This window comes from Corythoichthys intestinalis, chromosome 13 (assembly GCF_030265065.1).
Source record: "Corythoichthys intestinalis isolate RoL2023-P3 chromosome 13, ASM3026506v1, whole genome shotgun sequence".
In the NCBI taxonomy this organism is placed as follows: domain Eukaryota; kingdom Metazoa; phylum Chordata; class Actinopteri; order Syngnathiformes; family Syngnathidae; genus Corythoichthys; species Corythoichthys intestinalis.
Window position 1 is genome coordinate 56,325,759 of NC_080407.1, and position 26,664 is coordinate 56,352,422.

The 26,664-nt window shown below is 46.7% G+C and overlaps 5 protein-coding genes across 7 annotated transcripts in view; 1 reads left to right on the forward strand and 4 right to left on the reverse strand.

The window, feature by feature from the left end:
• Window positions 1–70: 70 nt before the first annotated feature.
• On the reverse strand, window positions 71–3,977 carry btr33 (bloodthirsty-related gene family, member 33). Its single transcript, XM_057855408.1, has 7 exons — window positions 3,958–3,977; window positions 2,445–2,777; window positions 2,006–2,239; window positions 1,801–1,942; window positions 1,696–1,722; window positions 1,481–1,626; window positions 71–525 (listed from the first exon to the last, which is right to left on the reverse strand). The coding sequence occupies exons 2-7, from the start codon at window positions 2,772–2,774 to the stop codon at window positions 103–105; spliced, it is 1,302 nt and encodes a 433-aa protein (XP_057711391.1). The 5' UTR covers window positions 2,775–2,777; window positions 3,958–3,977; the 3' UTR covers window positions 71–102.
• Window positions 3,978–4,093: 116 nt separating this feature from the next.
• si:dkey-183c6.8 (protein O-GlcNAcase) lies at window positions 4,094–11,252 on the forward strand. Of its 2 annotated transcripts, XR_009066653.1 has the most exons (18): window positions 4,094–4,365; window positions 5,268–5,319; window positions 5,653–5,750; window positions 5,817–5,947; window positions 6,023–6,194; window positions 6,262–6,360; window positions 6,432–6,701; window positions 6,777–6,863; window positions 6,952–7,391; window positions 7,482–7,656; window positions 7,845–7,901; window positions 7,974–8,059; window positions 8,139–8,243; window positions 8,341–8,432; window positions 8,507–8,690; window positions 8,773–8,932; window positions 8,993–9,798; window positions 9,903–11,252. XR_009066653.1 is itself a non-coding variant. In XM_057854825.1 (17 exons), the coding sequence occupies exons 1-17, from the start codon at window positions 4,326–4,328 to the stop codon at window positions 9,127–9,129; spliced, it is 2,385 nt and encodes a 794-aa protein (XP_057710808.1). In that variant the 5' UTR covers window positions 4,094–4,325; the 3' UTR covers window positions 9,130–9,855. The 2 variants fall into 2 exon arrangements, 1 of the variants encoding a protein (XP_057710808.1); XM_057854825.1 differs by lacking the exon at window positions 9,903–11,252 and having other exon boundaries at window positions 8,993–9,855.
• Window positions 9,345–15,818, reverse strand: si:dkey-183c6.7 (urea transporter 1). The gene is made up of 8 exons (XM_057854865.1): window positions 15,692–15,818; window positions 15,396–15,585; window positions 14,908–15,036; window positions 14,654–14,843; window positions 13,115–13,262; window positions 10,264–10,398; window positions 10,147–10,196; window positions 9,345–10,081 (listed from the first exon to the last, which is right to left on the reverse strand). The coding sequence occupies exons 1-8, from the start codon at window positions 15,816–15,818 to the stop codon at window positions 9,899–9,901; spliced, it is 1,152 nt and encodes a 383-aa protein (XP_057710848.1). The 3' UTR covers window positions 9,345–9,898.
• An 896-nt stretch (window positions 15,819–16,714) lies between these two features.
• syt4 (synaptotagmin IV) lies at window positions 16,715–21,357 on the reverse strand. The gene is made up of 5 exons (XM_057854855.1): window positions 21,160–21,357; window positions 19,214–19,791; window positions 18,659–18,982; window positions 18,281–18,401; window positions 16,715–18,191 (listed from the first exon to the last, which is right to left on the reverse strand). Exons 1-5 carry the CDS (start codon window positions 21,194–21,196, stop codon window positions 17,872–17,874), a joined length of 1,380 nt encoding a protein of 459 aa, XP_057710838.1. The 5' UTR covers window positions 21,197–21,357; the 3' UTR covers window positions 16,715–17,871.
• Window positions 21,358–23,928: 2,571 nt separating this feature from the next.
• Window positions 23,929–26,664, reverse strand: part of sema4f (sema domain, immunoglobulin domain (Ig), transmembrane domain (TM) and short cytoplasmic domain, (semaphorin) 4F) — a 39,347-nt gene continuing 36,611 nt past the window's right edge. Inside the window, exons 10-15 of one of the 2 annotated variants that reach the window (XM_057854824.1) lie at window positions 26,271–26,484; window positions 26,089–26,198; window positions 25,876–26,027; window positions 25,747–25,802; window positions 25,419–25,609; window positions 23,929–25,080 (exon numbers count right to left, since the gene is read on the reverse strand). In XM_057854824.1, coding sequence (XP_057710807.1) covers window positions 24,469–25,080; window positions 25,419–25,609; window positions 25,747–25,802; window positions 25,876–26,027; window positions 26,089–26,198; window positions 26,271–26,484 — 1,335 coding nt within the window. In that variant the 3' untranslated portion in view covers window positions 23,929–24,468. The remainder of the gene's footprint in view (window positions 25,081–25,418; window positions 25,610–25,746; window positions 25,803–25,875; window positions 26,028–26,088; window positions 26,199–26,270; window positions 26,485–26,664) is intronic. The other variant, XM_057854823.1, reaches the window with a different exon arrangement.

A 26,664-nucleotide genomic window follows, 5' to 3' on the forward strand; every position in this document is an offset into this window, starting at 1 on the left:
TAAAGCAGTTACTCAAATGTAAATTAGAAATTCAGGGGAATCAATTATAGCAATGACTGATTTACATTTCTTGATGATGTGTTTTGAATCAGTATTATTTTATCATATCATAAGATGATCACAAGTCACGCCTCCATTCGGAGGCCGGATGATGAGCGGCGAGCCGTTCCTTCCGTCGTCGCTCACATCCGGATTAAAAAGAGGAAAAACGGCCTCTGTGAAGCGAGCGCGCGTAAAGGAGTAGATGTGCGACTTGGCCTCCGCATCGAAGAAGGACAGCGTCCCGTTCGCCACGTCCAAAAAAAGCCCGATGACCTTCGGTCTCCGGCCGACATACAGAAGCTGCGCCTGAGCCTCGCAGGCCCGGTATTCATTGGCCTTCCTCAGACACACAACCCAGTATCCGTCTTGCGGGCTCAGTATCACCAATCCTTTCCGGTTGATGGACCCCAGAGCCACCCCGAGGTCCCACGATGTCTTATCCCCAACTTCCACTTCCCAATAGTGCCTCCCAGTGGTGAAACCCTGTATAATGAAAAAGATAGCTCAAAGTTCCAAGGCCGGCCCTGGGCGTAGGAGAGTTAGGCGGTTGCCTAGGGCGCCATCTTTTCTTTTAGAGGGAGAGTCAAATTGCTTTGTGGAGAAAAATATAGCCAGAAAAAAAACGCTACTCTAGCAGAACATTTTCCATCATATCAGGTACATTGAAATAGGCTATATAATGTCATTTCCAAGCTAGATTGTATTAGCCACCTGCTATTATGTGGCTAATATGAGACAGTGAGGAACAGTCCATGCTTACAGTATGCAGGCAGCTCCACTACATGAAAATGGATATATAATGGCAGGTGATTAAATTAAAGGTCATTCAAACTCACGGTTTCAAAACTAAAATGATAATACAGTATAACAACAAACTAACTAGCAATATTGAAACAACTGGAACACTAACTAAATAAATAATTGGCACAGAACATGAAGTGTAAATGTTCTTTCCATCTGTAGTGCTGCAATGCATGTTCAGAGGCATGAGGCATGTTGTAGGACAACAGTGTTGACGGCATGTGGTAGCAGAGGTTGTCTGTCTCTCCCAAAGGGAGAGAGATTACATTGAGCAATGATGGCCAAAGGAAGCTTCTTGAAGCAATGACGTCAATTGATTCCAAGCTTCATGGTGGTTCATTCGCTCTACAGCGCTATCATGAAGCCCTAAAGGCAAACAGTGTTGAGAATTCTTTGGCTATTTGTTTAAGAAAATGATATAAGTGTGCTCGTGTTACTGTATGAACAAAATGTAACAAGCGCTATAAGGATCATTTGCTTTTCATTTATATTTAGAAACAATAGCCTCTGCAGTGCTTTGGCAAAATAGAAAAAAATATTTCAAAAATATATATTGTTATTTTTGGGGGGCGGGGGGCTACACGTCGCCTAGGCCACCTATAGTCACCCAGACTTCATCCATCCTTGCTCAACTTACCTTGGTAGCTATCACACACGGTACAGTGTCAAAGCGCTCGGGCAGATCCGGAAGGTTCCTTTCGACATCTCCGTCCTGAACCCGTCTCCCGTCCTCGGACAGATCCAGCCAAGGGTTGGCTGTCCTGGGGTCCAGATAGACATCCGCTGTAAAGGAAGACGGTAACCATTCGTTCCTGAGACATGAGCATGAGTTTATTCATGATGCCTGGTTACCTGCATACTGCAGCATCATGTCATGTTCTGCAAGTTATGGGGGGAAAATGAATAAACAAAACAGTTCAAACACAGGAACTAATGTTCCTTTTGAATTTGTGTGACCTTCAATGGCAAGCGTCTTTAAAAAACAGCATAGTTGTTGCTCAACATGGGCCAAAACTCTCCTCGCGATGGCCACGCACGGGAAAGAACTGACGAGGCTATCGCAACAGGACTCGGACGCTGAAGACAATTCTGAAGACCTCTGCGTAAAAATTGAAGCGAATACTCAAAAAGTCAACCTCCCGCCGTCTGAATCGCCACCTACCCGCAGAAGACGCAGGCGGTCGTCCGGGGGCAGGAGTGACTCCATCTCCGTCCGTCTCCCCTCTAGCTCGTTGATCTCTAGCTCCAGTTCCGCCATTAGTCTCTGGGCTCTCTGTTCCATCGCCGCCTGCCGTCTGTGGATAGTCTCCCGCAGCTCTGCCCTGCTCTTCTCCAGGGACCGGAACAGAGCGGAGAAGATCTCTGCACTGCGGTCTAACTCCAACTTGGCCTTTTCCTGGAGACATCATTGGAAATTGTAAAAGTATTACAGTAATCGTTAGGAAAGGGAAGCAGCCCTGCCACAACCAAGCGACAGATTTTCATTCGCTTCCACCCTCCCGCTTCAAATGGATTGGACATGTCCTAGTAGTTGACTCCTTTTATATTTAAACTCACTGCACGATTGGACATTTGGTTGATCTTGTCATCGGCCAACTCACTTTACTCAGCTCCAAGCAGCGTTTAATCTCCGCCACTTTCCCGAGTCGATCCCGGATCATCTCCCGCACCTCCGATTCCATCTGCGTCCTCCGAGCTCGGATGTGCTCGGACATCTCCTTGGCGAAGGAGTTTTGGCAGAGCTCCGGCCGAGCGGCGAAGAGCGTGTGGCATTTGGGGCAGCTGGAAGCGGCGATCTGATCCCAGTGGGACGTGATGCAGCCGCGGCAGAAGCTGTGGCCGCAGGAAACGGAAACTGGCTCGCAGAAGACATCCTGACAGATGCCGCACTGGAACAGCGCTTCTGACAAAAGAGTGCTGCTAGAAGACATGAACTTGAAATACAATAAAATGTGTCAGAATTGCAATTTCTCTTGTGTACACACACACAAAAAGGGTCTATGCAATAATCAGTTCTTTGGCTGATATACACAGAGGATCAATGGATCATTCCAGAATCGGAGGGCAATTTTGAAAAATAAGCCTATACTTTTCTAATGTTTTGATACGAATTCATCACTAATAGGTAATACGCAGACAATTGCACGACTCACTATGATCCCAGTCATAAGTAAGTCCCAAGTCTTACCCGTTGTGGGCAAGTCGTGTCACGAGGTTATGTCGGGTCAAATCGAGTAGAGTCACAAGACGAGTCGTGTCAAGTCAGGAGGTTGTCGAGTCATGTAACAGGTTAGTCAAAGCCTTCATCATGGTTCCCCAGCCCACCCACCAAGCACTCAGGTTCATCTTTGAGGGAAAAAAAATATACTAATAGTCTGCAGGGAATTTGACTGTTTAATTTTCATCACCGTGACCTCCCGTGGCGAGAGCGGACAAGGCGGATCACTGGCAGGTGGGAACCCATCTACGATCTGAGTAAACCCTCCAGCTCAAGCGAGTCAAGTCCGAGTCCTAGCCTACAAACAGAGTTGTGGGTCATCAAATTTATGACTCAGATTTATGAGTCAGAGTCCTTGTTGACTTTGGTCCAATTGTCTGGTAATAAAACTAAAGGCTTGATTAGCTGTGCTCAGAAACGAACGGCAAATGTTGTACTATAGATTTTTAATCAGGAGTAGTACCTTTCAATCTTTTTTTAGTCTCAGGACAAGGAAATTAACTCAAAAACTGCATGTTTTAGTATTTTCTGTGTGGATTTTCCAAATACGAAGGGTGCCATGTCAAATATCCTCGAATTATGGAATGGATCCTTGGTGCAACATAGACTATCAATATTTGCGTAGTGCAATTTTCCCAGAACTGTTGATCCTGAATACCTTAAACCATATATGACAACGGTACTTTACATTGGTGACAAAAGTGATTTAAAAATCAAGTTGAAAATGCGTCAACAATTTCCTTATCATCAACTAACATCCAAAGCTGTTCAAAGTCCAACGTGATCACAAATGCAAAAGATTGCGCTTAGCATTTCACCTGCCTGCTAGATACATGAAATATAGTTGGTTCAGTAAAGTTAGGAAAGATGGCAATGAGAATTTGCACTGGTCATACCTTGATATTCGAAGGGTAAAACGTCCCTGTTCTTTAATGAAAGCGTCGGCTTGCACCTTTCAGGTAAGCCACGCCCCCGTTGCGAGAAGGGGAGGAGTACAAACGTCAGGCGCGTTACTAAGTACAGTATCACATTTTGGCAAGGATCATTTAAGATATATGCACGTAAAAGAATGAAGGCAATTGTAAGATTTAGAAATCACTGGATTTTGCCGCGCACGTGAACGCAACGCGAGAGCTCCAGCGGCGAGCGCGGCTGCGAGGAGTGGATGAAGGAGGAGGAGGAAGAAGGAGGCAGGAGCATGATGCGTTACGCCGCTTATTAGACTCAAAGACGGCTTTCCTGCTTGCCTTGAAAGGGAGGCAGGATGGAGGAGAACCAGCACTTCATTTGCGGGGTGGTGGAAGGTAAGAGCGCTTCTCTGCAGCATTCTTGACTCATCTCATCTCATTGTAAGATTTTTCACTTGGTTCTTCCCCTCCTCCACCCGATTGACCTACATTTTGTGTGGGCACGTCGCTCCGTTTTATGCCCAGAGACATCATCCCACCTGTGATATGTGGATGCGCTCAGTCTGCTTGCGCGCTCAGGCGAGGAAAGGCACTGGTAGCCATGGTGGTGATGTTGCAAATGCATTCGGGGTGCTAGAAACGATGGTGTCGGTGCGTACATTTGAAGATCTGGTATTTTCTAATAATGTGCTTATGTGGAAAAAGAAGAAGAGAATCCTCATTAATCATTGAAGCGAACTGTTCAGCAGGTCTTAGACCGCAGCGTGTTTGGGCCAGTATTACCTTTGTGGTGTCACAAACACTGAAGATGCTCCCATTTCTAAAAATAGCACACACGATGGAGAGCAATATGATTTACGCCTGTGGTAAACATGGATGGGATGGACTGGATTTGACTTTCATCATGTCTAGGAAGAATTGCTACGACACAGCAGCGTTGCGTTGGAATAAGACCGCATACTCCGTCGAAAAGTAGATGGAAGTACCGGTACTGGAATGTTGCACCAAGATGCGATATTCGATTGCAAATGTAGCAATACTCAGGTACTTGTTTGCACGCTACCGCAGGTCGCCAGAAATTCATTGTCATGTGGTGAATTTGATTTTGAACCACTAGTAATGGATGATATTTTTCTTGGCTGCCATTGACGCTGCAAGACGTCCAATCCATTTGAACAGGGAGCGAACGTTCATTTGCTGCCACCCTCCCACTTCACACGGATTGGACGTCAACTATAGTGATTAGCATCATGGTTTCGTGTTAAGGCAATAAACAATGTGAGACCCTTTTTCTACAGGTTTCTATGGAAGGCCATGGTCTATGGACCAGAGGAGAATTCTATTCCAATGGTGAGTACGCTATTGTGAAACGTAAGGTGTGATTACTTGACCGTGCGGATGTAGCAGCGTCCAGGCGTGGAGTGTGGGCATCGTGGTTATTTATAGATCCACTTCTTTAGGCTCCAGTGGAGGCGATATTCAGGGTTGCGTAACATGAGTGCACAATTTATACCATCTGTCCAGGGAGTGAGAACAGAAACAACACGTTTTTCTGTACTATCTATAATTCATGATGTCATTTCTGGTAAATGATCACCCAAATCAATAAGGTGCTTCTGCTACTGTAGACACAAACATTGCTTAAGGCAGATTTTGGACACAACAATACTATCTGCGTGCTAGGATGCAGAAGTGGGGGTTGAACACTTACCTGTACGGTCCAAAAGATGACCTGAAGCACAGACTGTTGTGGAGAGAAGTCTACTCACCTGAAGAGGAAGGTGAGAATGTGTCATTTATCAGTTTGTCCAGTCTAGCTCGACCTTCTCTAATGTTCCGTTTTGTAGGTCAACTGCGCACTCTCATCGAGGAGGCCCAGTCAAGAGGCCTGAGGTTCGTTTACGCACTTTCTCCCGGTCAGGACATTGTCTTCTCGTCCCCCTGCGATCTGACTCTCCTGAAACGCAAGCTAAGACAAGTTGGTCAAACTTTCAGTTGTCGGCGCTACTGCTTTTGACTCCACCAACTCGTGTCGTGTCGCGGGCCTACGCAGGTATCAGACCTCGGTTGCCGGGCGTTCGCCATCCTGTTCGACGATATCGATCACTCCTTGTGTCAGGCTGACAGCGAGGCCTTCTCTTCGTTCGCACACGCTCAGGTCACCGTCACTAATGAGATTTATCGCTTCTTGGGGGAACCGTCCGTCTTCCTGTTCTGTCCCACAGGTGCGCACCGTGCCCGAGTCTTTCAAAGCTTCTCGAGCCAACGAGTGACTTCCTTTCATGCTTTTAGAGTACTGCGGCTCTCTGTGTTCCCCGAGCGTGCAGAAGTCTCCTTACCTGCAGACTGTCGGTGAGGACTTGCTTCCCAAGATCACAGTCATATGGACAGGTGAGGCCGGCCAGGATTTCCATCGATTGCCGATGTCTAGAAAACACCTCAAGTCCCTCTGTGAACTACAGGTAGCAGGGTAATTTCCAAGAATCTACCTGTGGACCGCCTGGCCGAGGTGGAGTCCGTCCTTCAGCGCCCGCCGCTCATCTGGGACAACCTGCACGCCAATGACTACGACTCCCGTCGACTCTTCCTGGGTCCTTTCAAGGGCCGCGAGCCTTGGCTGAGAGGCCACTTGAGGGGCCTCCTCCTCAACCCTAACTGCGAGTTTGAGGCCAACTACATTCCGTTGCACACGCTGGCAAGCTGGTACAGAGCTGGAAGCCAGGAGAGAAAAGGTGTCTTTACATGGATTCAAAACAAAAATAGAACATTCGACCCAGAGTATAATCATGAATTTTCCCATTTTTTAGATGTGGAGACAGATTATTGTCCTGACAGAGCTTTGTCTGCTGCTTTACACGACTGGATGGATGAACTCAACCAACCTCTACAAGCAGGTTAATATTGTATTCCTAAAAACCCCATCCATATTCCCCTTTGCAGATGTGAAAGCTTTTTGTTATTCTGCCACAAATTCCCTCTCAGGTCGACAGAGCTCACGAGGAGATCAGCGGTGTTCTCGAGCCAAAACCCCAGACAGATCTGACAGCACTGCCACTTTTCGAGGGACATCCGTGGTGGCTAAACTCCCAGTCTTCCCCCTCAACTCGAGTTCTCCCCCCCCCTCGCCCACCAAGGGCAAAGGAGAGAGGGCGGTCGAAGCGGCCGAAAGCCCACGTCAGCCCGAACGAGCGTCCAGACCTGGAATTCCTACAGGGAGAACCCACACATACAAGTCCCAGGGTCGAGGTCTCTGCGGTGGGAAAGGCCTGCTGAGTGAGTCCCAGGTAAGGCTGTTGGTGGGCCTCCATTATTTGCCTCATGAGCACGGCCCCTCGGCCCAGAAACTTCTTCAGGATCTGACGTGGCTCAAAAGCAACTGCCATCTGGTCAGCGCCAACAGCAAGAAAACCTCACCTCACAAGGTCTGAAAAACCTCTCCTGTAGAGCACAAAATCCAATGTTCTATAATGATCTAGCGATTGACCGTTGCTTCAACCGATGTGTGTCCCCAGGTAGACGAATGGAGGAGCCGGGCCTCCGAATTCCTGTCTTTGTGTGAAGACATCGCTCAGCTCCACTGTAGCGTCGTAGGCGCAGCCAACCGGGCTGTGCTCTATGACCTGTACCCTTATGTGTGGGACCTGAGGAACATGGCACTTGTGGCCAAGGCTTTTGTGTGCTGGCTGGGTAAGACACATAGAAAACTAAGAATTTTTGTCTTCAAGCCAATGGACAAAACATGAGAAATGTAAATATCCCCATTTTTTGTACAGTAAATATTCAATGATCTCTGTAGTCCTTGATCTATTTCAGCAAGAAACAAAGACGTTGCTTCGTATTCACAGCTGTTCACAGACTGCTTATCTATTCATTAGATGGTTACGTCCTGAATGACAGCGCCACCTTGGCCTCATGGAAGAATTGCTTCCAGTGTGAGTAATCGGGGTCTTTTCATTTTTATTATTCCCAACATCAGACCAAAAAGTGCTATTGATTTACGATAGTGTGCGGGAAGACCACAGGAACCGACGTAGCGGGAGACGAGTCGGAACCGTGGGCGTTTAAAGGAGGCGTATCTGGGGAAGTGCAGGTTTGTCCTGCGCTGCCTCACATGAACTCACTTGTTTTGGTCCTACTCTCAGCTCAACCATTTTTGCGCATGTGCTTAGATGCTTCTCCCCGTGGGCGGCAGCAGTGAACTCTTCACTCACCCTCCTCCTCTCTTCCCCACCTCTCGTCTCTACAACATTAGGCCGTACCACAGTAAGGACAAGGTAGGAAGATCACGCTGCTTATTGCGGTCATAGCATTTGGGGCTTGATAATACCGTATATATAATATAATGACGAGTCCGGTGACGGTCGATTACAGGTGGAGTTGTACCGAATGGTGCGTCAGCTTCACTTGAGGTCTCACTGTGGTCAGGAGTCCGGTTCTTCCCACCCAGATGTCGTAGGAGACAGGTCCGCGCCACATGATCTCGTCGGAACCCCCACCCAGTCACGAACGACAGTTAAAAGTGGTTTTGCTTATTTAGGTGTCTGGGACCTTGCCTGGCCTTGTGTCCCGAATACAGCTTCATCTTGGAGGATGAGTTAGGCTTATGCGGTTGTATTCTTGGAATCATGGATGTGCGCTCTTTTGCCAAGAGATGTCAGTCGAGCTGGTTGCCTGCCATGAGGGACAAGTACCTACCCAATGGAGGGCACTCAAACACACAGGTGAATACACTGTTGGTTAAGACAAAAATCAACTTACTTAAACTGTCAACACGCTCGACTGCCTATTTGCTTCTCCGCACAGGAATTAATCAAGCTAATGGAGGAGGACCAGGGAGAGTATCCAGATTCGCTTCTCTATCATTTCCCCTCCCAGCTGCGTCTGGACACGTTGCCCGAGTTGGTGGACGTCAGCGTCAGCCGCACCCTGCTCGTCACCCTCCTGGTGGCCCTCAAAGCCAATGGTGAGAACAGCATGCGCCACAGTTGAGATTTACTCCCCTGAATTTGGGGTTTGTTTGCAGGTTCTCAGGGTGTGTTTTGCGAGGTTCAGCCAACCGACCGCCAGAGGCTGGAGTTCCTGAGCAAACTGGGCTTCCTGGAGATTCTTCGAGGTGAAGCCAGGAGCAGAGAGGGCGTGGTGATGGCCAGGCTGCTTTGAGAACACTGGGGGGGAATCACCTTTAAACACACCTACACATTCGGGGGGAAAAATCAAGATGCGGTGTCCAAGAAGATAAGCATTGAAAAGAGCTTTAATTCACCCAAACAGAGTCCTGCATCCAAATTAGAATGATCTAGAATGTGAAGAATTTTACACACACACTTAGTTTAGATGGTTATTTCCATGCATGAAATGTTGTGTGGCTATTTGAAAAAAAAAAGCTTACACATTATGTCATATAGAGCTGTCCAAGTTTTTAAGTCTTAAGGTCAACCAAACACTAAATGTAAGTGCATGTGCATTACAACTACATCAGAAACACTCATGTGCACAAATATAGAAAAAAAGGAAGAAATACAACAAGCACAAAAGCACTCATGCTTGATCCTACAACTGAAAGTACACACAAAGAATGTCCATTCATCCATGAGACAAAAAGTCTGTGCAAGGTTTTTGCATTAATACTTTGCTTTTAGTTCTTTTGTACAATTCCAGCGCGCCTCAATCTTCCGACAGACTGAAATCACTTTTCGAAGTTTCTTATGATCACCTGTGAGAACTACATCAGAAAGCATGAAAATATAAAAAGCACTGTGACGGAGAAACCGTCATTATTAAAGCAATTTAAAATGGGAGAAATACCAGGAAACGGCAGCAACGTTATGGGTAAGGAACATTCCTTCACTTGTGCACAGTAATAATTAAAGTTGCCTTCCAATGTCATCTTTGTCTTCACTGTTTTTACTCCTTCATTTTGCATCCTGCGTTAGACATCAGTGCTTTCTCGTTCAACTGTACTGCCGGCTTCCCAGCGGCTACGAGAGCGCAGGTTCTGCTCGGGGGCCTTCACTTGACCCGTGGGGATTCGGTAGGCGGACGCGCTGCCCCGCAGGAGCAGCAGCAGCGTCACGGTCAGGGTGGCGGCCCAACTGCATGCCGGCAGACCCGTCTGTTTTCGGGAGACAATCGCATCGCACGTCGGCCAAAAAATGCGTGTATCGGTGTAGTACTTACTGCCCCCAACAGGTTGCTCAAAGCGATGTCAAGATAAGCAGAGAGGAAAGCTAAGGAAGACAGAACTCATCAGGGTCCCAAGGGAACTTTTACCAGCGTCGCATACATGTATCTTACCACTTGCGATGGCCAACAAGTGGGTCTTCCAATTAAACATGAAAAAAAATCCTCCCACGGCCATGCAGCCTAGAGCTCCGTTAAAGCCGGACAGACCAGAATAGAGGCACTCGTGCCGCACAGCCACGGATAGACCTGCACGCGCATGGACAACTTATTAGTTTTATTATTACAGTGCTAAAAATGAATGATTTGAATCAGTTTGTTTAATAGACAACTGCCCCTTGAAAACCGGAAATCGTCCCGTATTCCGAAACAAAAGTATGCGTCCCGTCTTGAGCTTTCGAGCGACATGCTTTGTTCCGTATGATCATGAAACTAGAAAATAATGTCTTATTTATCTAACGAAGCAATACTGGTATGGTACTTTACAAGAATTTGCAGGCTAATGCATTTTCTCCCTCTCCTGCTCTTTGACCAATGAGCTGACGGAAAATGACAATACAAAGTCCCATCATCTCATTGGTCGAGATACTGTCGCTTGCCATGATGATGAACGGAAGACAACAGAAGAGCCTTGTCCCTGATAATAAACGGCTCATATCGTGATAACTTTTGGTAGAAGGTAGAAATCCCATGCAGCGGCCCCACTGCCCCAAGCCGAGCTCTCCTATTTTAATGCATACATTGCACTACCCTCCCCACACAATCCCATCACGGTGCTGGGTAATGGCTGCCAGCCAGGGACCTGGCAGCCACAGCAATAGGGTGGTAGGTGGGTCCCACATTTTTTCTCTATGGCGTGGCTCCCGGGGAGTGGCCTCCCCTCTGCCTGGGCTGCCGATCTCACATGGCCCCGCGGCGGCTCCTCGGCGTTCTCCTGCTTCCCCCTTCCTCTTTCTTCTCTGCCTGGGTATCTGCCCTGCGCTCCGACGCGGGTCGCTGGCTGGATGCCGGTGTGTCGGCCGGGTGTCGCCCACTTCAGCGGGGGACCCTGCCTTGCCCTGGGTTTGGTGGGCCGCTGGGGGCTCCCATCGTGTGGTGTGCCGGTTGGGAGGGCGGCTGTGGCGCGTGGGCCGGGTGGGTGGATGGGGGTGGGGGATGGGAGGGGGGTTTGTGGTGCATACCCTCTTCCCATCTCTGAAGGCCAGTTGATGGGGGCGCGAATCCCTGGGGGGGGTGACGATGGGGTGTGCTGGCTCCTCCCTCCCCACCCACACTCCCTTCCCGGGCTGGCTGGGTGGGGGCCGTGGCCCTGGGGTGGCACCTGTGTGGGGTCTCCGCCCGTCTACGTGGCTTTCGCATGTTTGATGGGGCACGCGCATGACTAGATAGGATTGGACGCGCTCGGGGGGGGGGGGGGCCCCGGTGCTGGGATTGGCGATGGGGCAGCGTAGGGTTGGTTGCCGACGGGCTTGCTCACACGATTACTGATTTCTAGATCAGAGAGCTGATTTGTGTACACTCCACCCCTCCCTATTACTTACCTTATAGCCCCCCCCCCTTTCTTTCTTTCCCTGGTCAACAGGCCCCCCACATGGTGTTAACCGGAAATACATCCAGCTGACAATAGCACCAACATATTCATAGTTAGTGTTGGCGATTAATGTATTTCTTGTTGTTGTTGTTGTTTGTGTCTTGCTTTTCTTGTGTTTCTTTTCGTCTGTTCCCCCATAACCCTTTCCTGTTCGCTGCTTTGTCTTAATAAACGAGGTATTTTGAATGATCGCAATGGGAGTATGTCATACTCCAATGTGAAATATTAAAACTGTTCGAACCAACTGGACACTTAGACTTCCATTCTCTGTGTCAAACGGCTGAATAGGACAGGTTTTAAAAAAAAAAAAGACTTTCAGCGCCAAACTATCAACTGACAGTGCAAAAATAATCCACTGGGAGGCACCATTACACACATTTCATGACACGGGGGCACTGAGTCAGCTTCAAGAGTACATATAAAATGTGTTCCACAGAAAATAATAATAAATGAATAAAGTATTCCATCCAAATCAGCCATATTCATTTTGGGAAATTTCTATACATACGATATATTATACCGTATACAGTATAGTACTGAAATTCTTACACATACACTTCAGAAACACACCGCTAATTCATTTTAGTCCTGAATACAAGCGGTTCGAGTGTGATGTTGGAAATAATAAAAGCTGCGAGTGTGAGAGCATTTGTATGCCAGGCCATCTTGAATGATGTTTGCTGTGTCCCCTAACATCTCCCAGCTCCTCTGGCACGTGTCCAAACGTGCAACACCGTGTGGGTTTGAAAACGAGCCAATATCCGCAGGAGGGCCTGTTGATACAGGTGCACCAAGTTCTTTTGTACTATGTGTGACTGACTGCGTGTGGATTGTGTGAGTAGAGGCTGAACTGGTGGTTTGGTTCCGTTTTATATTTTCTCAGTTTCAGTGCAAAAAGAAATGGGTCAAACAGGGATATAAGACCGCAACTGAAGGTTTCAAAGATCTAGGATTCCAACAGAGGCAATTGCTCCAAGACTGCAAGGGAAGCTCAACTTTCCCCAAATTGTGCAAAAATAAGTGATCAAATGTATGCTGATGTGCGCTCTATATACACTCCAATAGGCTCATCCACGAGACATACAGTATTTTTCAATATTCATGCCGTTGCTCTGAGTTGAAACGGAGACTTTGATAATCATCCTATCGACACTTGCTTTGTTAAAAACGACTAGCGAAAAATTGAGCTATTTCTGGTGTGGTTTTTTTTTTTTTTAATCTAGGCACTCTAGTTTGTTTCCCTACCGAGAAGCAGGTGCCGCCGAGACCGTCCACCGTTGCAAAACACTCACAGGCAGACACACTTTGAGCTTCCCCTCATTTAAAGACCGGCATCCAAATACCCGAACTTTGACTTTCGCCGCCGTCACTCACCGACCAGTGTTCCGACTGCTGAGCCAAGCAAAGCGTGGAAGGCTTGAAGCGGGGAGTAAAGGCAAAGTCCGGCCAGAATGAGAAAGGAGGGACCCAAGGATCCGCAGGCAAAGATCTGGCCCACGCCGAGAGGGATACCTTGCAACACCTGTGCACCACAAAGCATCACTGGGTAGACGTTGACATAAGAGACAGTTTTTTCCAACATATACGTATCGATTGCCGTTTTCTTTAACATTGCAAGAACATTAAAGTGGCTTTGAAGTTTGCATTATTTAAGTGAAGTGGAACTGTTGAGTATGTCCAGAGGGACCTCTACTTACGAAATCAATAGATTCTGGAAGTGTTAGGGTCTCTGCCCCTCCCCCCTGAGACCAGGCACACCTTGAGCAGGTGTGGATGTTTTCATCTGATAGCAGGTTGGACGTCAGACGGGTGGAGTGGCCAATGGCAGAGCAGCTAGAAGTACGTTGCGAGCTGCGATACTGTATTATTGCCTTTTCTATCCTGAAATTTATTTCGTAACAAGAGGCAATATTTCCTGTTGAGGCGTGTCTTAACCTGACAATTCTCTATGTAGAGAGGTAGGTAGAGGTACCACTGTACATGCATGAATTTGGATTTTATTTTTCCTAACACTTTTTCATTGAACTCATCGGCTCCCGTTGACAGCGTGAGACGTCCAATCCATTTTGACTGGAGGGTCAAATAAACCAAAAATAGTCATTTGACCTATAAAGGGTTAGAGGTCTTAAGTGTCAAATTTTGAATAGCTGAAAGGGTTAATAGTGTTTTGTGTTCAAAAAGATTGGCATACATTCATGTTAAGCAACCATCTTGGGCTGAGTGCGAAATGAAACCATGAAATATAAATAGGACCCACGTCATCATCATCTCGGGAGGCAGCAGCGCGGCAGCCAGGAAATGAAAGCCAGAGATGGAAAGAGGAGACGAAGGGAGAGGGAAAGAGAAACTGATTTATTCACATAGGGATGGCAGAGAAAGGCGTGTTAAACTGCAGCAGGTGGTGATAAACTGAAAGAAAAAAGGAATGGCATTTGTGTGATTTCTTTTTTTTTTTTTTCAGGCTCATTGTGCTCCACTCCCTTAAAGCAAGTTTGACAGGAAAAACATCTCTGTACTGTAGCAATATGTACATGTTCATATGTTTAATCATTTGCATCTTAAATTGAGTATGATGGAGTAGAGCACCATGTTTTGTTGAAGGACTTTGGAAACGCTTCATCAAGTAGAAGTACATTGAAACAGTTTGCAGTGACAAATAATCATCTGGCAGCAGCGCCATCGGTGGTGGTTGCTAAGCGACCGCTGAGTCAGAGCAGGCTGGCCTCATGCTTGTTGTTCAACAGATGAAGCCGCCTGAAAGTCAACTCATTAGTTTGCCACTAGTAGATTCAATCCATTTGCACATATTTGCATTTAAATTTTTCCATCGAATTTGCCTGACAAAAGACATCAGGTCACACGAAAATGATAAAGCTTCCAGGGCTAAAATAGATCCGTCTACACATGCATTACCTCTGTAGCACTAACTGCCGTCACGTTAGTCGCCACCGAGCTCGGCGGTATGGCGAGGCGGCGCGGGAAGTAGGGGTTGTCCGGTCCGGTGCACAGGAAGTAGATAACGATGACTATGTTGAACGGAAAGACCGCAACTGGCAGGTCCCATCGATCCAGAACTGATGAGAGACCACTGAAGAAGAAGACACTAAGAGGGAGAAAGAAATCAACAGATAGCATTGGTACTGTACCGTATACTGTACACATCTTACGTTGTCGCCGAGCCCAGACAAACGGGAAGCAGCAGCCACCAGTACCAGTCTCCGGCGCTGTTGAACACTCCCATTAGCAGGGAGACCAACATGCCGTTGAAGCCGTGAAGTCCTCCCCACACTTCTGCACTGCGCACACAATGACATTTAATGACTAAAACTGTCCCTGGATCATGGTTTAGATGAGGGGTGTCCAAAGCGGTCCTGGTTTTTGTTCCTACCGATCCAGAACAGGCAGTTTAACCAATGAGGTTTCTGCTAAAACAAGCAGCACCTAAATATAATTAACTGATTGAAAAAAATGCCGCACCCACTGCGGCCCGATATGGTAGAGTTGGGGGATCCCGGGTTTAGAATATCGCAAGCCACATGCTTTGTTTAAGTGGATGTCAGGGCTGCTGTGATTAGCTGCCAATGTTTTAAAGCAACCGCGCAAACCCGCCCCACTCTGGAATATTCTCGTGTGTGTCAGTAGACGTGGCTTAAACCTGTCTTGTCCCAAGATGACCGCTACGAGCGTGGAGGTCAGCAGGCCCAAAGTTCCCAGCAGGCCTTGCCAGGGGGAGGCCCAGTAGAGTGCCGCTAGCATGAGAGCCCCACTCAGCGGGTTGTTGGCTAAAATCACTCGCGTCACCCCTCGAAGCGCCCACACGGCCAGCTGCAGTACAAACCATTTGTCTGGAAAATGACATGGACAGATGATTTACCAAAAATATTTTGACACCAACTTTAATACTCGCTGGTCATTTACACTTGTTTACTTCCAGTTGGAACATTTCCCTACCTTGCATAACCTTATCCAAGTATATCATGTCACCAGTAAGCGCCATCAGTCTGTTGAGGACAGGGCTACTGTCCCTGGCTCTTTTCCCGCTGGTGTCCCGCACGTCTGCTTTACGGTCCGTCCACATTGCCGGCGCTCCGTTGAAAAGTTGTCCTCCTTTGCGTCCGGACCCTTTCAGCCTCTGAATTCACCCGCCCCTCCGTCCCCACTTCCATCCCCTCTCGCCGACGTCGTCGAGCTGTTGACTTATGAACCAGTAGACCGAGTAACACGTAGGCTCCATTTGAATGTGCCGTCGGAGCAAAGTTCAAGCCCCGTGAGGAGGAAGATGAGGCTACACATTACTTATTGCTTATTTAGGCTACTCATCCACCTTTTTTACGGCCGCACCCGTTTGTCTCGGCTTCATTTGTCAAGCTAATGGCAGGCAATGTGCATTCAAAAAGTTTGTAACTATCCGCATGAGCAGTGGTTTGACTTTATTTCTAGGGTGATCAACGTTTGTTACCACGAATCCAAAATCAGTACAGGATGAGGTCACAAATGCATGAATCTCAATGTTGCGGAAGATGAAGGGTGATGGGTGACTAGGGGACACAATTTTTTGCCTTTCCTTTGTGAATCAGCTCAGCTTTATTTCTCCCGAGTGTGAAATCAAAGACGTTGTGAAGAACCTCAGCGGCTTTCTCTCCATTTTCACTCCGCTTCCGCCCACTGAAAGGCTGTTGCCATGGCGAGGGTCGAGGCAAAAGCCTTGTTGATTTCTCCACATGTTAGCAGGTCTTGTTTTCAGCCTCTTTCAACAGCCACTTCACGTTATTGCCATGGCGACCCATACGAATTCTTACATCAGGACCACTATTGGATCATTCCTTGTTGCTTTGCTTAAGAATGTACTGTGGTCATTTTGTAATCCAGTAACAGCTAGCTAAACACTCCTGAGAAGAAGCTAGCATTATTACTTTGGTTTTCAAGATAGGCGCTGTTTGCTTGTGAAGCAGAGAAATCAAAACAAATATCTCATTTTGTCAATAACTTGGTCATTTTTATTTGCGGGTACTTACATTTACAATTCAGCTGTCTTTGTGCTCACAGTTAAGGGGACAAAACACAGACAGGAAACATTGCAATGTGCACACACACACTTTTCTGCACACTTGCGCAAACATTCTCATTTGCCATGTCGATGCTTCCACTGCAGCGCAAACCGAGCTGAAACCACCTAATTTAGGCTTTTATATGAAATACCACATACAAAACCACAAGTCCACCCAGAGGAGTTCAAATAAAAAACAACAGAAAAAAAACTCGTGAATCTATTTTCACACATTTGATCATACTAATCAAACAATGTCATTTTGACTGAACTAATCTTTTTAGGCTTTTGGTCTGAAGGCAAAGCTCAAAACAGGAAGAAGTGTTAAAGGACACATGACCACATAACCTGAATGATGTAAACAGGTGAGTCTTTGGGCTTATTTAAAGATACGCCGTATTGCCAAAAGTATTCACTCACCTGCCTTGACACCCAATGGAATTGAAATGCAAGAATCCCATTTTTAAGCGATTGAGGTTAATAAAGATGTGAGTTCATCTTAAATTCTTCCAGAAAGGCTGTCTAAAAAATATACGAATCATTTTTCTTAACGTCAGTTATGATATTTTGTGGTATTAAAACCTTAGGATTAAAAATGGCATGTCATTTTGCCCAATGACATCTGAAGCTTTGAATTCCTAGCTTGAAGTCATGTCGAAAAAGGAGGCCCAATTGGCTGAACTCTGAAGAAGGTGAAGCAAACAAATCATGTACGTACATGTACGGATTCGGCAGTTTAGTCATTAGCATCTTCATTTTGGATATATCATGAAAATCACACATTGATAGTAACGCGAACGGATTCATTCCTGCGAGAATTCTGCCCGATAGTGACGATGTTTGAGTTGAGGCAGATGGGTATTATTTTTAGCAATATTGCGTATACGGACTTTGACCAAGCAATGCCTTGTAACTTGAAAAACCCGTAGCTCCGGGTAATCGTAAGTCAAGGTACTATTGAAAGATTGGCGAGTGATTGATTGATTAATGACTTCGCGAGCCCCCTACACTTACCGACCGTCCAATGGTAAGCCAGACATCGAATGGTCATTCAGTCGCTCTATCGGTCGAACCGTTCCTCCTCTCAGTCCTCAGACATAGCGTGCCACTTGGCGATCTGGCGGCGCGGGTGCTCGCAGATCTCCCGCCAGTGCTCGCCCGCGGTGCCCGCCGCCGTCGTGCCCAAGAGCAGGCGCCCGAGGACCGGCTTGGGGCTGCGGGCGTCGCCCGCGTCCGAGTCCATCAGCAGCAGCTCCACGCCGGTGTCTCTCAGGCCCTCGTCGGAGGGTAGGTCAAAGGTGAAGAGCTCGTTAAAGACGGGGTTGGGGGCGCATTTCTTCACGTGGGTCTTCTTCTTGCACACCCGCTTCTTTCCGTGGTATAGGTTGACTTTGACATACGGATCTACGAAGGGAACATCGGAAAAGGAATATATAATCGGTTGGGCAAGGAAACAAAATGAATGATTATTTTCTCTAGCTGAGCTACTGCACCTGTGGGTCTGTGGTTGTCATTCTTGGGCAGGTGGCGGGCTTTGAGGACCACCACGGTCAGAGTGTTTGTAGTGGACTGATAACACAAGGAGAGCAGCAGCTCCCCTCGGCCCGACGACTTCTGTGACCACCAAAATACGCAGGCAAATCGGTTAGTGAGAGGTCACACTATTACAAGATTTCCAAAGACGAATTAGAATAGTACTAGTCGATGAGAATTAAAGCCCTAACTTTGCAAGCTTTTTGAATGAAAAAGTGAAATACAACTGAATTTTCCTCAAGCAGCAATTCTCTCAAGTCCCACTAGAGGGAGCACCCACTCTTTCTGAACCGCAATCCTCACCATTCGAGACACCGCACACTTCCCCCACCCCTCACCTTGACGTTCTTTTTGATGATCTCCCGGCTCATCAGTACGCGGCCTTCGGACAAGTCGATTCCCGACAGCGGGACCAGAGTCTCGCCGATGATCTCGTCCCGGGAAAATCGATCGAAGCTGAGCACCATGAACTGCAGAGCCAGTTCCGACACTCTGGCCAGCGGGATGCCGTAGAAGCTGAAGGTTTCGTCAAAAGTCGGGTCCAGAGTCTTCCTCAGCACTCTGGTCTTCACCCGATGCTTCTTCTCCGGCAGCAGGGTCAGCTTGATGTAGGGGTCGGAAGTCATGGACTGCTCATCGGTCGGGCTCAGGCCGTGGGCTTCCTGTAGTTAAACGAAGCAGTCGACAGATTTGTTTTCATTTGCAATCGAACATAAGGCTTCAGTTTAGAGTTGGAGCAGCTTGGTGAGATCATAATCCGAGCGAATGACCGTGTCCCAAATGTGATGCCATTGTTTGCCGTTTCAGACTTGATTATCTTTAACTGGCTACACAAAAAATGCAGATTTGCATTTGACACCAAAGATGGGAGGTCAAAATGGATATGGAGATACCTTAATATGGACGATGAAGGCCTTTTTCTCCGGTTGGTACTCAAGAGCAAAGTGGAGGGTACCGAGCCTCCCGTCCCTATCGTCGACAGCCGGGGTCGGGGCCTGGCTGGAGATAGCGCTAGAAGGCGAGGGGGCGTCTATCACGGCGGGCTGGGTGAAGCCCGCCTGCGGCGAGGGCAGCTCCAAGTCGGGCGAGCTGCGTACCTTGTGCTGGGGAAACAATTTAGTGGGGAAATTGCCGTTCAGGTCCCTTTGCTCCAGGTCCAGATGGAGCGTCGATCTGGAGTCGCCGGGACTCGATCTGGGACTGCCCGTGGGCACGGCGGCGGTGTGGCAGTTCCCGTTAACGTCTATTTTACTGGCTTCCTTCATTGCGGCGCCGGCGGGGGAGGCAAACTTCTTCTTGCCGCCGAGGCTTTCCGGATAGATGTCGACTCCTTTGAGCATGTGCACAAACTTGTAGGGGGGAGTCTTCTGGCCTTTGGTGTTTTTCCGCTGGCAGCAGATCCACGCGAAGGCCGACACGGTGAAGACCAAGCCAAAGATGCTCACCATCGCGACGCCTGCCGGGACCACCACTGGAGAACACAACATTAATCGTTAATTAGTACAGTAGTATCTCTACCTACCAAATTAATTGATTCTGGAAGTAGTTTCGCAACCTAAAAATTGTGTAAATAGAGACGCGTTTTCCATGTAAATGCACTTCCAAGCCCCCCACGACAGAAATCGTTTATAAAGCATAAAAATGCATTAACACATGTAACAAACACATGCTACAATTAGATTTTTTAACAATAAACGTAAAATGAGAGCTGTGCATAATGTAAAAAAAAACAAAAAACAATGAAGAATCAAATCTAATACACTCATGTAAAGCTGTAATAACACAAGGGGCGAATGAGAAGGGCAGTGGAATACACATACAGTAGAGGTCCTTCTTAGGCAATTGGATTCCAGGAAAAAGCTCAATAATAGCCAATGGCAGAGCGGCTCTAAGAATGTTATGTTCAGTCATCTCTGGGTGCTGCGAGAAGCAGCCCATACTGTATTTTTGCCTTTTGTATCCTGAAATTTCTTTTGTAACAAGAGGCAATATTTTCCCGTTGAGGCGTGTTGTAACCTGAAAATTCTGTAAGTAGAGGTACCGCAGTATTAATCATGTCAGTCAGGAAATTGATCGAAATTGATTGATGACATGAAAAAATCTCGAGCAACCATGTTCCAAACAGAATAGGAAACCGGCCATTTTCATTTGAAGCAGCCATTTTAGTTGAATTCCAAGGCTCGTATTTTGGGCTAGGTAACATTGCCAGTCTTACAAAATGATATCATATCCATAGTACCGAATCCTACCGCTAGCCAAGAAAACAATAGCCATGTTTTTGAACAGATGTTTGGACACACAAAGGCAGAAGATTATCTTTTTTTTTCAAAAAGCATCTTATGTAACAATTGGGATTTCTGCTCATCCGAGGGCACGAGACAGCTTTTAGGCCATGTGTGACTCAACAGAACGGCGGTCAGGCCCCGACGGATTCATTAGGATGGGGGCAAGGCGAGCCGCTCAGATGGACGTTCTCCACCCAAACCGCCAGGAAGAAACTGTGACCAAATACAATCGAATCTTGGTTTTTACAGACATTTCTCGGCGTCGTCTCATATCTAAAGTGTTTGTCGATGAGCTGCCCCGCCCTAATGCCTCACAATAAGGCTCAACAATGACGGACTAATTGAGATTTACACCCTCTTCGCTTTGAGAATAATCATTCCCTGAGAGCCTCGTTGTTGTATTGCCTGTTTTTAGGGCAAAAATAAACAATCGGGTTATTCGAAGTGTCGCGGCCATTTCGTCTAACAAACAAAACGTGCTGTACTTGGCTACAATGAAAAATGGATTAACGGTGATCGGGTGTGGCAGGAGGTCAAAAAGGAAGCCGACTCACTGGGCTGGGCTCCATCCTCCAGCGTCATTGGCGCCATGGTCGCTGTCTGAGGTGCTGAAATCTTTCTTCCTCGGAAAGGAAAGTGTGAGCCGTTTCGATTCCTCTGAATAGAGAATGTTGTTGTTTGTTCTCGGTTTGCTGCTCCGCTCCTTCTGTCCTCCCTGTGTGTGTGTGTGTGTGTGTGTGTGTGTGTGTGGGTATTCCACACCCCACCCTTCTTCCTCCTCCCTCCATCATCATGAGCTCACGGGCGCGCTGACGCAGTGGTGACGAAGGCCGCGAGCCGTTGCTGTGCCTGTTCTGTCATTGCGACTGCATGTGCTTAGAACATAAAAATGATTTACTAATATTTTCAGTTATTCGTGTACGTTTGTAGCAAATAGTGAGAAGGATAATTGAATGCTGGTACACTGGATAGCAGAATTATTTCCACTTTTATTGGTTTTTTTTTTTTGTTTTGTTTTTTTGTTTGTTGTTTGGTAATGTAGCGTTTTAATGGAAAATATTTGATATAGGTCAATAATGGTTGAGAACTAGTGACTTAGGGAAGACTGTGCACAAATGTGTTTTCAATATTTTTACTGACCTCTAGTGTTCAGTCAGGAGAAAGCAATATTTTGATGGAAAATTCCGAAATGTTTCTGTGAGAGACCTCTAGGTACGGTATAGACAGAGGTGGGTTGAGTAGCCAAAAATGTTACTCAAGGAAGAGTAGCGTTACTTCAAAATAATATTACTCGTGTAAAGTAAAAGTACTCATCCAAAAAATGTACTCAAGTAACAAGGAATTTGGTGAAAAGAATACTCAAGTAATGAGTTACATTGTAACTGCTTACGATGCCCTCTAGTGGAGAAAACATACTCCATATTATGAAATTAAAAGGATCATATCTCCGGTTTTCCGTGGTCAATAGGTGCCAAAAAAACTGGAAGGTTCAAATCCACGCTTTCGAGTCATGTCGACGGCAAGTTTTACGGTGCTTTAGCGACGCCACATGATTGAACAGGGGGCGTGATCATTGAACGACAAGCTTGAGTCTGATTGGGATAATGGAGTCATGTGATTATTGTTGTGACGTCTCATTGGTGAAACTGGTAGAGCCACTGTTCTAATATGTAGAATAAAGAGGAAATATGTAACCACTAGGGTAGCCTAAAGTAGCGTTTCTTCTTCACAAATCTACTCAAGTAAAAATATCTTCTTTATTGTAATGTTTGAATGGCGTTGTGCTTCTCTCCGCACACTAGCCTAGATTTTAGGGTAAAAAATAAAAAAAATAAAAATTGATTGGCGACTCTGCATGTTATGCTCCTCACCTGTGGAACGAATTACCTGAAGGCCTGAAGTGCGCTCGAACTATTAGCTCCTTTAAATCAGGGCTTTTGTTTATCACAGCATATCCATAACTGTCTATATATTTCAAATTTCAAGCTATTTGCCTTTTATTCATTTTCTGCTTTATTTCCTTTTCTGATTTCAATTACTTAATTTTTTTTTTTAAATTCTATCCATTTTTTAAATGCAATTTTTATGTATAATTTTATTTCCTGTTTAGATTGTCTTTAATTTTCTTTTGATTTAATGTGATTTTTATGATCTTCGTGTGATGTAAATAAAGCACTTTGAATTGCCTTGTGTTGATTTGTGCTATACAAATAAATTTGCCTTAATTCTGCCAAAGTTCAATTTTTTTCCCTTAGTTTGAACATCTTTTATCACACCTTTAGTTTGTTTCAGGTGAAAGGAAAGAGAAATTGTTTATCACACCCATTAAGTTTCTGTTTCAGCGAATGGAATTTGTTTACTTAAAAGGAGTGGTAATTCCACAATAGCACATCAGTATATATATAGCACAGCAACAGCTCCATGATCATTCTTGTAGGCTGCTCCTGTTGATTTATGACTGTTTTGGGTTTTTTGACTTTCAAGGACAGCTCCATCGAGAAAAGAAATGGCAGCGACCTCGGGCAGAACCCGCCTTTACCTGGCCTTCATGTTACTCTCTGTGCTTGGCCTCACACAGTCGCTGACTGACCAGGAAAAACTGGTACTTTAAACTTGTACACACACTGAAACTTGTCGCAAATTGTTGTCTCTGGGCTTATAATCTGCGGTTTTTATCCCGATTCTTACAGAAAGAATCACAAGAGGCTTTGAAAACTTTACAGCAAAATTTGGAGACAACTAAGGTGAGACTATGTGGCCCAGTGTGCGTTTATATGTGTGTTTCTAACGGAGTTGTGTTTGGGCAATACAGGTGGAACAAAAGGTTTGCACTGAGCTAATGTTACTCCTTCACGAAAAATTGAGGCCCGTCATGGACTTTCTCGACCAGGCGCCAGATACCCCGCTACTGCTGGTGACCCGGAAGGCTTTTCAGAACGTGTTGCAGCAGACAGAGTTTGTGACAAAAGAGAAGGAGAACATGGAGGCCATGATCAGGTTTCTCGAGAAAAATCTCAAAATACAGGAGATGCAAATGAAATTTCTGGAGGAGCTTCACACTGAATTGTAGTACACCTAATATGGTGCTCTGATTTTGAAAATTCTGGTGTTTGCTTGATTGTGCACTTTTGAAGACCTCTCGGGTTTTTCTATATGAATAAAATTGATTTGATAATCACTTTTCTGAGAAATGTAACTCGAAAATTGAAACGAATAAAAATACCAATGACAGATTTGTGTGGGTCTATTCACCACACAAGTGTATTTTAATTTTGTGCGCACCATAAATTGACGACTATCAATTGACAACTATTTTTTAGTGAATCATTTTGACATATTGATCATTAATAAATGGTCCAAATTTTTTGTCTCGCATTCAAACATTTTCTGGTAGGTTCTATTTTTTATAGTCGTATTTTTTAATTGAAAAACAAGTATATTTTCATTTTATTGTATTTATTCCAATATTTTCCACTTGCATTTTTTATTGGTCTTACGTTCGACTGCTTTTTGTCCACCCAACTTGTCTTTGGGTTTGCAAATATGCTTTATTACAAAAACAAGACAAAACAATACATTAAGAATCCACATAAAGACAACAACATTGGAGATAGCGAGTCTCCTTCCGTCCGAGAAAGCAAACACCGCGTCGCCCGCTCGGTAGTCCTTTGGTCCTGGAGTACAAGTTGTATTTGTAGTGCAACGCTCTTTGGAGGACAACAGTATGAAGGATTGTATGGCTTGTGTGGCATGTCTTTGTGTCCTTCTGCCACGCTCCGATTGCACACGATTGACGTTTTCGAGAATCTCTTCACGACGCCATCCAAAGGCAGTGACAAGTTTGGGGGTGTCAATATGGCTTCTCAAATGGAGCTTTCTTCACACGGAGCGAGGGGCGCCGGCGTCTTAAACATGGGAAAGCTGGCAAACTCTTCCTCCAGTCCGGTTATCCCTTCCCCCAGACCCTCGTCCATCTCGGCCCCTTCCGCAGACTCCCCCTCGCCCCCTCGGGGAGCCCGCGCCTCCCTCCCGGCAGTCCGTCCGTCCAGCACGTCTGCGGATAAAATGTTGTAGTTGGCGTACGAGGCGTTCCCGCTTCCGTTTCTGGCCTTGGCGTTGGCGGCGCTCGCGCTGTTGCCGCGGTGACCGCCGTTACCCAGCTTCCCGACTTGGCCCGCGTCGGCGGCCTTGGAAGCGATCCCGTTGCGTTTGTCCGTCAGACGGAATCCCGGCTGCTGTCTGGCGGAGGATCCCAGTAAGTCCCGCCCTATCCCTTCTCGCGGACCGCTTAGTTGTCGACATTTGACAAAGTAGAGGAGCGCCGCCCCGAACAGCAAACCCCCCAAGAAGGAGAGGATGTAGAAGGCTACCACGTGACGGGCGCACCCCACCACGGCCCCCGCGGTCGTGGGATCTTCCAACGTCAGCTGATAGACGGCTCGGCGGCAAGGAGTGGGGTCGTGGATTTGTCCTTCCTGTGTCGGGAAGAGAGATGTTTATTGGCCTAATTCTGATTGATTGGAGGATATTGAATTAGGAGTTAAAAGCACTCCACAGAGAAGAGCGACAACCATGCCACTTTGTCAAGGATTAAATAAATCGGTCAGCGTAAGAAATGAGGTTTCAAAATTGTCTCTATCAAGCAGTTCACTGTATTAAAACGTAAAAACGAGGCACACTTTAGCGCCCGTGCTAGCATTTTTGCCTTCTCACTGTGATGAACGCACACTTGCAGCCGACAATGAGGCGTTTGATACGTTTTATCGTACCTAAGTGAGCTCACGTACACATTTCCTAAAAGTCTCCTTTGTACCTGGCACGCACAGATGTAACTTCCCAGTCCGTCTCGGGTGACGGTCACCTCTAGGTCGGGGTGGCGCTGCTTGGTGAGACTGTTAGGTGGGTGCTCCCAGCTACAGGGCCTGGGAGACAGCTGAGCGCAGGGCAACAGGAGTTGCAGACCCAAAGACACGCGCAGCTCCTTGATGGATGGCGAGCAGCGATCTGGGGCCCAGAAAGAGGAGGGAGATGCCGGTAAGTGTATGCACTCAGTAGTGGGTTGCCAGGGCGACGACTCGGCGAGTGACTCATTCATTATGCTCTAAAGGGCATGTCACAAGTCTTTAGTGCGATAAATATACCTTCCTGGGAGTCGCATTTTCTTAACGCTTCTTCTATTACATCTCCATCGCTAGGCCTAACACAGGAGAAATGCAGATTCAAGTGACAGCTGAATTTGGAAGCTCTCCATCGCGAGCGCTTGTCCTTACGCCGACGTCGAGCGAACGCATCGCTCCTCGCTCGCGGCCCACTCGCAGCCCAGTTCTCCAAATCGGGCGCACAATTTACAGCTTGAATAGAGCGTGCAATCTTCAGACCGGAGGCGAGCTAGAGACTGGGGAGTGCCCACCAAAGCCCAACCCTAAAAAAACAAAGGAAATGAGTCAGCCGATACGAGCCAGTGAAGATTGTGTGCCACTTACTCTGTGCAGCAAAATATTGTTGACTGGCTCTGTTGGCTCAAATAAAGGAATCTCACGGAGTAAAGTGGCTTTCTCGTCTATTACCGCCACCTGATGGAGCTCTCCAAAGTCTGACCACGAGTAAGCGAAAAAGTCATTTGCACCGATCTCTATATTTCCGAAACCTTCTAGTGACTTTTTACCTGTTCCGAGATGCAGCATCGCTTCCCTTTGGCCTTCTCTACGGCCTATCAGCGTGACAGCCAGCTTGGTGTACGTGACTCCTTTCCTGACCAGCAAGGGTGCGGCGTTAACACTCTGCTGCATGAGGGGATGGTTCCTCACGTATGCCAAGAGGTTGTCAGGGATTTTCAGGGAGGAGTCGTAGCCCTCTGCCTTCAGCGCATTGTTCAGACACTTGAAATGTTGTTGGAAGAAAGACAATGATCACAGGACAATGTCAACAGTTTTTTGGACTGTGAGTCAAAGATTTTTTTTCTTACTTTGGCCGGGAGTGCGACTTATGTGTGAAATTAGTAACACAATATGAAATCGTTTTGCATGGATTTAGTCATTTGGACGGACACTATACAAATG

What these genes read in the sequence shown, in the direction of transcription:
- btr33 (XM_057855408.1), bottom strand. Translation starts at nt 2,774, where the DNA reads ATGTCTTCTAGCAGCACTCTTTTGTCAGAAGCGCTGTTCCAGTGCGGC. An exon ending in ACCGCCTGCGTCTTCTGCGG is followed by an intron (nt 1,943 to 2,005) that starts GTAGGTGGCGAT and finishes ATTTTTACGCAG; the next exon opens with AGGTCTTCAGAATTGTCTTC. An exon ending in CATGATGCTGCAGTATGCAG is followed by an intron (nt 1,627 to 1,695) that starts GTAACCAGGCAT and finishes CTTCCTTTACAG; the next exon opens with CGGATGTCTATCTGGACCCC.
- si:dkey-183c6.7 (XM_057854865.1), bottom strand. Translation starts at nt 15,818, where the DNA reads ATGTGGACGGACCGTAAAGCAGACGTGCGGGACACCAGCGGGAAAAGA. An exon ending in TGTCTGGGCTCGGCGACAAC is followed by an intron (nt 14,844 to 14,907) that starts GTAAGATGTGTA and finishes TCTCCCTCTTAG; the next exon opens with TGTCTTCTTCTTCAGTGGTC. An exon ending in TGAGCAACCTGTTGGGGGCA is followed by an intron (nt 10,082 to 10,146) that starts GTAAGTACTACA and finishes TCCCGAAAACAG; the next exon opens with ACGGGTCTGCCGGCATGCAG.
- si:dkey-183c6.8 (XM_057854825.1), top strand. Translation starts at nt 4,326, where the DNA reads ATGGAGGAGAACCAGCACTTCATTTGCGGGGTGGTGGAAG. An exon ending in TGAAACGCAAGCTAAGACAA is followed by an intron (nt 5,948 to 6,022) that starts GTTGGTCAAACT and finishes GGGCCTACGCAG; the next exon opens with GTATCAGACCTCGGTTGCCG. An exon ending in CCAGATGTCGTAGGAGACAG is followed by an intron (nt 8,433 to 8,506) that starts GTCCGCGCCACA and finishes TTGCTTATTTAG; the next exon opens with GTGTCTGGGACCTTGCCTGG.
- syt4 (XM_057854855.1), bottom strand. Translation starts at nt 21,196, where the DNA reads ATGGCGCCAATGACGCTGGAGGATGGAGCCCAGCCCA. An exon ending in GGAGGATGGAGCCCAGCCCA is followed by an intron (nt 19,792 to 21,159) that starts GTGAGTCGGCTT and finishes TGTGTTCTCCAG; the next exon opens with TGGTGGTCCCGGCAGGCGTC. An exon ending in TCATCAAAAAGAACGTCAAG is followed by an intron (nt 18,402 to 18,658) that starts GTGAGGGGTGGG and finishes TGGTGGTCACAG; the next exon opens with AAGTCGTCGGGCCGAGGGGA.